Source organism: Elephantulus edwardii, unplaced genomic scaffold, assembly GCF_000299155.1.
Source record: "Elephantulus edwardii isolate Elephantulus edwardi_28Jun2011 unplaced genomic scaffold, EleEdw1.0 scaffold00013, whole genome shotgun sequence".
Classification (NCBI taxonomy): Eukaryota; Metazoa; Chordata; class Mammalia; order Macroscelidea; family Macroscelididae; genus Elephantulus; species Elephantulus edwardii.
Genome location: NW_006399763.1, coordinates 1,493,475 through 1,505,852, shown reverse-complemented (window position 1 = coordinate 1,505,852; position 12,378 = coordinate 1,493,475). Strand labels below are relative to the sequence as shown.

The 12,378-nt window shown below is 39.2% G+C and overlaps 1 protein-coding gene across 1 annotated transcript in view; it reads left to right on the top strand.

Moving 5' to 3' along the window:
* Positions 1 to 12,378, top strand: part of CEP57L1 (centrosomal protein 57kDa-like 1) — a 37,308-nt gene that overhangs the window by 11,548 nt on the left and 13,382 nt on the right. The window contains exons 4-5 of the mRNA XM_006881160.1: positions 8,732 to 8,848; positions 11,864 to 11,941. Coding sequence (XP_006881222.1) covers positions 8,732 to 8,848; positions 11,864 to 11,941 — 195 coding nt within the window. The remainder of the gene's footprint in view (positions 1 to 8,731; positions 8,849 to 11,863; positions 11,942 to 12,378) is intronic.

Genomic DNA, 12,378 nt, shown 5'->3' with positions numbered 1-12,378 from the left:
ATATTTGTCCTTTTGTGACTGGGATATTTCACTCAGCATAATGTTCTCCAGAGTCAACCATTTTGAATAATATTGCATGAGTTCCTTGTTTTTTAATGCCGCATAGTATTCCATTGTGCGAATATACCACAGCTTCTCTAGCCATTCGTTTGTTGATGGAATAAACTAATATCTTAAACTGTCTTATCTTTCTCGTAAGGAGTGACTGATAGATTCTAACTGCAGACCTTGTGATTAACATTCAGACACTTAACCTACATTACAAATAATACTTCAATTTAGGAGTCCATATGTATTAATAAAATTACAAAGTATGATTAATACAAACTTTTATTATTATTATTATTATTATTATTATTATTATTATTATTTCTGAGAGTGAGGAAATGGACCATGAATTAAGGAGTTGCATATTATAAATTAAATGGAACTCTTAATGTTATTGTACATAAGGCTTTATTGTACATAGGGTTTTCTGAGGCCTGTTATTTTAGAAATAGCCAATCCTTCTCCCCAGTCTGTCTTAAAATAGAGCACTTAGAGTAGACTAGCAGATACGGCACCAGAGGCTTCATAAGGCACCATAAGAGCCTTCTTCCTGGGAATCACAAAGGAGGAGGAACAGTTACAAACAGACACTACTGAATAGAATGTGGACTGTAAGAAGTATGAATGTAGGAAAATTGGAAATTGTTAAGGAAGAAAGAAACACATAAATATTGACATAATAGGCATTAGTAATGTGGACCAATCGGTAGCATCAGGATGGATGGCGAAGAGATTGAGATTGTTCACAGCTTCAATTTGCTCGGCTCCACGGTCAACACTCTTGGCATCAGCAGCCAGGAGATTAAAAAAAAACCATATTGCGATGGGAAAGTCTGCTGTTAGGGACCTCTCTAAAGTACTCAAGAGCAATGGTGTGTCTCTGGAGACTAAGGTCCACCTGATGGCTTTTGCAATCACTTGTTATGCATCAGAGAGTTGGACAATGACTAGGGAGGATAGAAGGAGAATTGATGCCTTTGAGCTGTGGTGCTGGAGAAGAGTATTGAATGTACCATGGGCTGCCAAGAAAACAAACAAATTCATCCTAGAGAGGGTTAAACCAGGCTACTCCTTGGAGGCAAGGATTCTGGGGCTTTGTCTGACATACTTTGGACATGTTGTAAGGAGGGACAGGTCCTTAGAGAGGGACATCATGCTTGGTAGGGTGGAGGGACAGTACAGGAGGGAAAGACCCTCTATGAGGTGGATTGATTCAGTGACTGGGGTAATCAGGATGGGTGTGTCAGAGGCAATGTGATTGGTACAGGATAGAGCAGGGTTTAGGGCTGTTGTACATAGGGTTGCTATGAGTCGCAAACTACTCGATGGCACATAACAACAACAATGTTACCAAGCCAAAGGTGGGTGATTTTAATATGCAGCCCTCAGGCCTGGTTTTAATTATTTTGGTCAGACATTCTTCTAAGTGGTACAGCACTGGGCTGTCCATTTACTGTACAGAGATAACTCATGGTTGCTGTGATGCTGAACACTGTGACACTGATGTGTCAAATGTAATAATGCTTACCCATCGTAAACAGTGTTTGGTGGAGCTCCCTGAAGCAGGAATGGCATCCACTTCCAAAATACCTTGCCTCTGGAAACCCTATGAATGTGGAGAATCGATGAAAGTTATACAAGTTTTCAGGTTTTGCATTCATAGGATCGCTATGAGTCATCTATAACTTGATGGGACTTAACAACAACAGCAGGCATTAATGAAAAGAAATGGGTTGATGTGGGACATTTTGAATCAGATCATCTACTATGATCTACTATGGTGGCAAGGAAAAGGTGAGGAAAAAATGGAGTCACATTAAAAAGGTCATTTTTAGATCCATCTTGAAATGTTGTGACAGGATTATATCCATACACATAGAAGGAAGATCTGTTAATACCAGAATCATTCAAATATATGAACCAACAACCAGAGCCAAAGAGGACGATATAGATGACTTCTACCAACTTTTGCAGTCAGAAACCAATCAAGCGTGCAACCAGGATACCTTAATAATAATGAGTGACTGCAATGCATAAGTTGGGAACAGGAAAGAAGGTTCAGAAGTTGGAAAATTATGCACTTGGTGAAAGAAATGTGGCTGAAGACAGAATGGTAGAATTCTGTACAATCAATGACCTATTCATTGCAAACACTTTCTATAAGAAACATAAATGGCAACTATACAGATGGACTTCACATGATGGTCTACACAGGAATCAGATTGACTACATCTGCAGAAGAAATCACGGGAGTAGCTCAATATCAGCTGGGTTAACTAGGCTAGGTGCTGAATGTGGAATAGACCATCAACGATTCATATCCAAGTTCAAACTGAAGCTAAAGAAAATCAAATCAAATCCACAAGAACCAAAGTTTGACCTCAAGTCTATCCCACCAGAATTTAAAGACCATCTTAGGAACAGGTTTGAAGCCTGGAACACTAACCAGTAAAGACCAGATGAGCTGTGAGAGGATATCATGAATATCGTTAATAAAGAATGCAAAAAGTCATCACAAATACAGAAGAGAAAGAAAAGACCAAGGAGGATTTCAGAAGAGACTCTGAATGTTATACTACACCACCAAAAAGCCAAAGCAAAGGAAAGAAATCAAGAAGAAAATGAGCTAAGCAGAAGCTTTCTAAAGGCAGCACAGCAAGACAAAGTAAAGTATTACAATGAAATGTGCAAAGAACTGGAGTCGGAAAATAATAAAGGATAAACTCACTCAGCATTTCTGAAGCTGAAGGAACTGAAGAACAAGTTTAAGTCTCTAATTGCAATACTTAAGGATCCTGAGAGCAGAATGTTGAATGACCCAGAAAGCATAAAAAAAAATATGGAAGGAGTACACGGAATCACTATACCCAAAAGAATTGGCTGACACAGAAAAATGTCATGAAACAACATATAATCATGAGCCTGTGGTGATAGAGAACATTCAAGATGTTCTGAAGGAATTGTCCAAAAACAAGGCCCTAGAAATTGATGGAATACCAATTGGCATATTTCAGCAAACAGATACTATCCAGGATGAAGTCACCAGGTTATGCCAAGAAATCTGGAGGACAACTACAATTGGAAGGGATCTATATTTATTCCCATTTTTTAAAAAGGTGACCCAACAGAGTGTGGAAATTATTGAACAATATCACTAATATTATCACATGCAAGAAAGAGCCTGCTGAAGATTATCCAAAAATGGCTGGAATAGTGCATCAGCAGAGAATTGCCAGAAATACAAACTGGGTTCATAAGATACTGTGACAGTAGGGACATCATAGCCAAATTAGGTTGAACTTGGCCAAAAGCAGAGAGTACTGAGGAATGTTTGTTTCATTGACTATGCAGAGTTATTTGACTGTGTAGACCACAGCAAATTGTGGCTAACCTTGAGAAGAATGAGGATCCCAGAACACTTAATTGTGCCCATGGGAAACCTATACTTGGACCAGGAAGTAGTAGTCAGAGCAAGGAAGCACTGCATGGTTGAGGATCAGGAAAGGAGTGCATCAAGGATGCATCCTATTTCCATAACTTTTCAATCTATTTGCTGAACTGATCTTTCAGGAGGCTGGACTTTATGAGGGGGAATGTGACATGCGAATTGAAGGAAGACTCATCAACAACCTGTGTTATGCAGATGATACAACGTTGCTTGCTGAAACTGAGGAGGACATGAGGTGTTTGCTGCAGAAAGTCAAAGACTATAGTCTTCAATATGGATTGAAGCTCAGTTGAAGATTATTATGATTGGGCCATTTGGCATCTTCATGATAGATGGACAAAAGATTGAGATTGTTAACATTTTCAGCTTGCTTCGTTCCATAATCAACATTCTTGGCAATATCAGTCAGGAAATCAAAAGACAAATCACATTGGGAGAGTCTGCTGTCAGCAACTTCTCTAGATTATTAAAGAGAAACAATGTCAGTCTGGAGATTCAGGTGTGCCTAATACAGGCCATAATCTTCATAATTGCTTGCTATGTATTAGAGGGTTGGACACTGAGGAAGGACAATAGAAGAATCGATGCCTCTGAGTTGTAGTTCTGGAGAAGAGTGTTGAACATACTGTGGATTGCCAGAAGAACAAACAGGTCTGTCCTGGAGAAGGTGAAACCATGCTGCCTCCTAGAGACATGGATATTGAAGTTCTATCTCACGTACTTTGGACATATGACCAAATGGGACCAATCCTTGGAGAAGAAGATCATGCTTGAAAGGGGAGGACAATGCAAGAGAGGAAGACCAAGGAAGACATGGATTGACTCAGTGATTGGAGAAATAGGGTTGGGGTTGTCAGAGATGATGAAATTGCCTTAGAATAGGGCAGGGTTCAGAGTTGTTGTACATAGGGTTGCTATGAGTCGCAGGTGACTTGACAGCATACAACACACACACACACTCTTAATGTGAGAGTTTTTTAGTTGATTTTTAGATGTACATTTTGATTTTATGGTTTATACATGTGCAATTTTGCATCTGTCAAAATAGAAAGGATCAAGCTGCTCTACTGATCTCCACTATATGTTGTTAAGTAAGAGAAAACACAATGCAAACAACATGTAAGATATGCTCCCATTTGTACATGAATTGAAAAAGATAAATGTAGACTCTGGTGGCCTAGTGAGTAAGGAGTTGCAAAGCCAACTCAAAGCCAGTGGTACAAATCCTCCTGCTGCTATGCAGTAAAAAGATGGGCAGTTTCTTCCCATGTGACTGATAGGCTCCGAAAACCAAGTGGAGAGTCAGCTATAAATCAGTTTCGATTAGATTGCCATAACAACAGCATCTCTGAGGCAATACAGAAGATACTTGTAACTGGTTCTTTCTGTGGAGGACAACTAGGGTTTTTGTGGGTATGGAGAGAAAAAGCAACACTTCCATGTTGTAGTGTATTTTTCCTTACTTTATTTTTGTACTGTACATCTAGTTACCTACTCAAAAACGTAACTTTAATTAAAGGAGCTTCCTCAGTTGGATGAAGGACTGATAGGAACAGGATCAGTCATTATCTCTTAAAAGCTATAAACAATTTTTCAAGGAGATTAAAAGGGAAATTGTCAAACTTATTTGGAGAGGCAAGAGACCTCAAATAAGCAAAACACTTCTGAGAAACAAAAATGAGGTGGAGGCATAGCACTCCCTGACCTCAACACCTTCTTACAGTGATAGTAACCAATACAGCATAGTACTGGTGCAATGACAAGCACATAGACCAAAGGAACAGAATTGAGAACCCAGACCCAGCTATCTATGGTCAACTGATATTCGACAAGGAAATCAAAGCTATCAAATGGAAAAATGACAACCTCTTCAACACATGGTAATGGCAAAACTGGACTGTGCTGACTGCAGAAGGCTGAAACAGGATACACATCTCACACAATACACAAAAATCAACTCAAGGTGGATCAGAGACCTGGGAGTCAAGCCCCAAACCATAAAGTTCATAAGAGACAAACTGGGATCAAGCTGAGAAGGCCTATTTTAGGGTATAAAGAGACTGCCAAATACAGCCAGAAATGCACAGTCTGAAGAAAATAAAATTGTTGAATGGGACCTTCCAACTAGGAACAAACATTTGATAATACCACTCAGAAAAGAGTCTCATAATGAAAGTTTACAGAATATTCCTGGGCCTCCACAAGAAAAAGACTGATAACCCAATTACAAAATGGGTAAAAGACATGGAAAAAATTTTCAAAGAAGATAATCGAATGGCCAACAGACACATGAAGAAATGCTCAAAATCACTAGCAATAAGAGAGATGCAAATAAAAACCACAATGAGATACCATCTCACTCCAGTAACAGTGGCAAAGTTTAACAGGACAGGAAGTCATAAATGTTGGAGAGGATGTGGCAAGGTAGGAACTCATACATTGTTGGTGGGATTGTAAAATGGTACAACCATTCTGAAAGGAAGTTCGATGCTTCCTCAAAATGCTGAATATAGAAATTCCACATGACCCACCTATTCCACTGCTTGGAATATACCCTGAGAAAAGGAGAAATGAGGCGCAGAGACTTGTACACCAATGTTCATAGCAGTGTTATTCACCATCATAAGTACAAGGAAACAGCCCAGATGTCCAACCACAATCGAATGGATTGAGAAAGTATGGTACATACATACAATGGAATACAACACAGCATACAGGAACAATGTTTTGTAAATTATTACCTAACTTGGGAGGGACTGGAGAGCATTATGCTGAGTGAACTCACTGAGTCCGACAAGGACAAATATTGTATAAAACCATTATTATAGAATGAGTGTGAAGATCCAAAGGGGAGAGGGTGGAAGCAGAGGGGGGATGTGTGGAGGGCAGAGGCAGATTAATCCTGGGGTTGTACAATTTGATGGGTGGGAGGGTGAGGGAAATTGGATGAATCTGGTCTGAAAAACAATATATTTTACAATGTATTAGAATTTTGTAAATAAACTAATATAATAAAAAAATTAAAAAGCTATAAACAAAAAACCCAAACCTACTGTGTTGAATCAGTTCGAACTCATAGCAGCTCTCCATTGGTTTCGGAGGTTGTAAATGTATAGGAAGGAGACTGCCCATCTTTCTCAGCTGGCCCATTTAAACTGCTAAGACTTCAGTTAGTAGTTGAATGAAATAGGCTGTACCCTACCTGGGCTCGTTAACAACTGCCCTAAAATCCTCAATACATTGCATAACAAGGAAGAATCCTGCCTTCATGCAGTTTCTACATGTCACATTCTTTTTTTAACATCTTCATTTTATGTTTTCTTCTTCTCGGAGCTGACTTTCTACACATAGTTTTGGTTAACTTGTGAATAGCTGTTTACTGTAGTTAGTGCTGGTTTTGCTGATGATATTTGTCCTTGGAAAAAAGTGTTCTGTAAAGAAACATAGGGGTTAGTTCTGTTGATGATTACTTGTTGTTGTTAACAGACAAGAAGAATTTAATGAAATAACATATGAGTAAGAGCCTATGATGAAGGAAGAAGTTCAAGCCGTTTTAAAGGAAATAGCATAAAATAAGGCCCCAGGAATAGATGGTATAACAACTGACGTGTTTCAGCTAACAGATGCTGCCCTAGATGTCCTCACCAAGTTGTGCCAAGAAATCTGGAGAGCAACACTTGGCCAACTGACTGGAAGAGATCTGTATTTGTTCCCATTCCAAAGAAGGGTGACCCAACAGAGTGTGGAAACTATAGAACAATCTCATTGATTTCACATGCAAGCAAGATTCTACTGAAGATTATCCAAAAACGACTAGAACAGCACATCAGTAGAGAACTGCCAGAAGTCCAGGCTGGGTTTAGAAGGTGTCAGGGTAATAGGGATATTGTAGCTAATGATAGATGGATATTAGCTGAAAGCAAGGAACACTAGAGGAATGTCTATCTGTGTTTCATTGACTATGCAAAGGCGTTTGACTGTGTGGATCATAATAAACTGTGGCTGACTCTGAGAAAAATGGGAATTCCAGAACACTTGAACATTCTAATGCAAAACCTATTCTTGGACCAAGAGGCAGTCATCAGAACTGAGAAGGGAAACACTGCATGGTTCAAAATTGGGAAAGGTGTATGCCAGGGATGTGTCCTATTTCCATACCTTTTCAACCTGTATGCAGAACAGATTATCCGAGAGGCTGGGCTGTATGAGAAGTGTGGCATCCGGATTGGTGAAAGTTCTATTAACAATCTGCATTATACTGATGATACAACCCTGCTTGCTTCAACTGAAGAGGACCTGAAAAGCTTGCTGCAGAGGGTCAAGGACTGCACCCTTCAGTATGGATTGAGGCTCAATGTTAAGAAGACAAAGATTCTCACCACTGGACCAATTGGCAGCATCAGGATAGATGGTGAAGAGATTGAGATTGTTCACAACTTTAGTCGGAACACTCTTGCCACCAGTAGCCAGGAAATCTAAAAACATATTGCGATGGGAAAGTCTGCTGTTAGGGACCTCTCCAGGGTACTGAAGAGCAATGGTGTCACTCTGGAGACAAAGGTGCATCTGATACAGGCTATGGTCTTTGCAATCACTTGTTATGCATCAGAGAGTTGTGCAATGACTGGGAGGATAGGAGGAGAATTGATGCCTTTGATCTGTGATGCTGGAGAAGAGTATGGAATGTACCATGGACTGCCAAGAAAACAAACAGATTCACCCTGGGGAGGGTTAAACCAGGCTGCTCCTTGGAGGCAAGGATTCTGTGCCTTCGTCTGGCATACTTTGGCCATGTTGTAAGGAGGGACAGGTCCTTGGAGAGGGACATCATGCTTGGGAAGGTGGAGGGATGGCGTAGGAGGGGAAGGCCATCTATGAGGTGGATTGATTCAGTGACTGGGGTAATCAGGATGGGTGTGTTGGACACAGGGCGATTGGCACAGAACAGAGCAGAGTTTAGGGCTATTGTACACAGGGTCGCTATGAGTCACAAGTGACTCGACGGCACATAACAACAATGATTACTTAGCACACCTTATTTTAAAAACACATTATAGTTGGTCCTTAAAAGTATTTGATTTTTTGAAGGTTTTGGGGTTTTGCTTGTAAATACCTAAATATGCCCTTGTATATACATGTTTCTTTTGATGATTTCTAGTCGATTCTGAGAAATTCTATTATTTTTGAGCCATTGGCATCCCTGCCAAATTCAAGTTTTGTTTTTATCCTTCCTAGGCCCAACTTCAAAAGGAAAAAGAACAAGATCATATGAAGCTACATGCAAAACTTGAAAAGCTTGATGTCTTAGAAAAAGAATGTTTTAGACTTACAGCAACTCAGAAAACTGCTGAGGTAAGCCACCATTTGTTTCTTTGAAGTGATGTTGCCAGGAACAAATCTTTGGTATTACTCTATGTGAATGTACAGGAAATTTTTATAAAGTTTCATTTACAGTAATTCAGATGTGAATTCGTATGTATCAGTATGTAAAGCTAATGTGGCCTGTCACAGCACACGTGAATGTGCCCTTTGAATGTTGTTGCGTGCCTTTGAGTCGCCAGCATCTCTAGTGACCCTGTATACAGGAGGTCTGAACCCTACCCTATCCTGAGCCAGTCTCACTGACTCTGACATGCCTAATCCCACTGCCCCAGTTACTGTGTGAATCCATCTCATCTGGGGTCTTTGTCTCCTGTGCTATCCCTCCACCCTTCTAAGCATGATGTCCTTCTTCAAGGACTGATACCTCCTTATCACATGCCCAAAGTATGTGAGACAGACCTTCAAAATCTCTGTCTCCAAAGAAAAAGTTGGTTTTGCCCTCTCCAAGAAAGACCTATTTGTTCTCCTGACAGTCCATGGTGGCTCAGTACTAAGAGCTCATTGAGGAGTATTCAATACTCTTCTCCAGCACCACAACTCAAAGGCATCACATGATGCCTTTCTGTCATCCTTAGTCATTGTCCAGCTCTCTAATGCATAGCAAGTAATTGTGAAGACCATGGCCTAAGTAAAGGGAAGAAATCAAGAAGTTAAGGAGCTGAATAGAAGAGTCCAAACAGCAGCTTGGAAAGACAAAGCAAAGTATTATAATACAAAAAGCTGGAGTCAGAAAATCAAAAGGGCCAAACTCACTCAACATATCTTAAGTGGAAGGAAATGTAGAATACATTCAAGCCTTGAGTTTCCATACTTAAGGATGCTGTTGCAGAATATTGAGTGATCCATAAATCATTTAAAGAAGATGGGAGGAGTACACAGAGTCACTGTACCAAAAAGAATTGGCTGGCACAGAAGAATTTCATGAAACAACATATGATCAAGAGGTGATAGTGATGAAGGAGGAAGTTCAAGCTGCTCTGAAAGAGTTGGCAAAAAGCAAGGCCCCAAGAATTGACAGCATGCCAATTGGCATATTTAAACAAACAGATGCTACCTGGACATGCTCACTAGGTTGTACCAAGAAGTCTAGAACAACAAACTGGCCAATTGACTGGAAGAGATCCATGTTTATTCCTATCCCCAAAAATGGTGATTTGATAGTGTGTGGAAATTATCAAACAATATCGCTGATATTGTACACAAGCAAAACCTTGCAAAAGATTATAAAAAAGCAACTGAACCATCATTAACCAAGAACTACTAGAAATACAAGCTGGATTTAAAGGAGGCTATGGCATGAGAGACATTATCACCAATGTCGGATGGATCACGGTTGAAAGCAGACCGTACCAGAGCATTGTCTTTCTATACTTCATTGACTATGCAAAGACATTTAACTCCATAAATCACAACATTGTGGCTAACCTTGAGAAGAATGATAATCCTAGAACACTTGGTTGTGCTAATGCGAAACCTATGTTCGGATCAGGAGACAGTCATCAGAGAAGAGCAAGGGAACACTGCATGATTCAAAATTAGGAAAACGTTGTATGGAGGATGTGTCCTGTGTCCATACCTTTTCTATCTATATGCAGAACAGATCAGGAATGTGGCATCAGGTTTGGAGGAATACTCATCCACAACCTGTGTTATGCAGATGATACAACCTGCTTACCAAAACTGAGGAGGACCTGAAATGTTTGCTGCAGAAATCAGACTATAGTTTTGAATATGGATTAAAGCTTAACATCAAGACAAAGATTCTCACCACTGTGCCAACTGGCAGCACCATAATGGTTGGAGAAGAGATTGAGGTTAACAATTACAGCTTGCTTGGCTCCCCAGTCAACACTTTTGGCACCATCAGTTAGGAAATCAGAAGACGAATTTCATTGGCGAAGTCTGTTGTCAGGGACCTCTCCAAAGTGTCCAAAGTGCCTTTGAATGAGATAATGTAATTTTTACCTCTTCTAATATGTTTTGGAAAAAGAAAAATAGAATACTTCTTAGAAGTAAGGATGGTGAGACTTTGCTGGAAGGACACCATGCTTGGAAAAGTGGAAGGTAGGTAAGCAAAAGAGAGAAAGACCTTCAGTGATACAGACTGACAGTGACTGCAACAGTGGACCTAAGCACTGCAGTGATTCTTAGGATGACACAGTGTTGAGCACTGTTTCATTCTTTTGCATGTAGGGTTACTATGAGTTGGACTCAACTTGATGGCATCTAACAACATCAAGATGGCATAACATTAACATTTATCAGATAATTTGCTTAAAAGAATGTTGTAAAGATTGTCCTTCACCACTTGATAAGTTAAGTCTATCCTAGATCTCCTCCATCTGTTGTTTTTTTTTCCTACCCAAAATCTTTCTATTTCACCAAACCCTTCAAGTAGTGTTTCCTCTATGAAGCCTTCTGCACGTTCTGCAACACTTAGAAAGTGCTCACTTTGAACAACTGCCCTATTCTGAGCCAGCATCAGCACTTTTGTTTCTTTTAGGCTACATATATGTCATTCTTGTTTCCCCAAGTACAGTGTAAACTCTTTTTTTTCCTTTTTTTTGAAAAAAAAATTTTTTTAAATGAATTTTAATAAAAGTTTGCAGAGACCTAGGGTTTCCACTCATCCATTGTCAGTGTAAACTCTTAAATAGCAGGAACCCTATCTCATACTTCTAATGTCTCTTCTTTAAAATTGCCAAAACTTTCAGTATCTGACTTTCACCTGGAACTTAATAAGGCCTATAAATGTATTACCTTCTTTGTCCTCCTTTTGTTCTCATATGTAATATCAAGTAAAGAAGCATAGGAAGAAAGCCAAGTAAAACCTTGGCATCTCTTACAATTCCTTTTTCTTATATTCTGTTTTAACTTGCTAAACTCTAAAAAATCAAAACCCACTAGGACTTTATTTGGAGAAGGAACAAAGACTATTTGGGTCTGGTTTTTATATAATAATCCTAGCTTTTTATTCTTTTGCAGGACAAGATTAAACTTTTAGAGGAAAAGCTTAAGGAAGAAGAACATCATCGTAAGCTATTTCAGGACAAAGCTTGTGAGGTAAACAGAGTGCTGTATTAATCTATCACAGTAATCCGCGTGTGCTTTATCATAGTTTCATCAACTGAAGTCTGTATTATGGATTTACCTTCTGCTTCTTGGAATATTAGGCATTTTTTCTTTCCTCTTTTTGCTCTAATAATGAATCTTTGCAGGTCACCTAATGAATTGATAGACTTGGATATATTTCCAAGAGAGTGTTTTTTTTATATTGTCTCTTGAAATTTTAACTAACACATAAAGGCTTACCTCAGAAATTTTTGAAGTTTGGTTCTAGATTACTACAAGAAAGTAAATTTAAAAACTAATATGAGTTAAGAGATCTTGAATATATAAAAAACAATTTTTCTGAGAAACACTTTGAAATGAAGTACAAGAAAACAAAGTATACCTGTGTATTCTCAATTGAAAGGACTCCTAGAATAATTTGTTTTTTT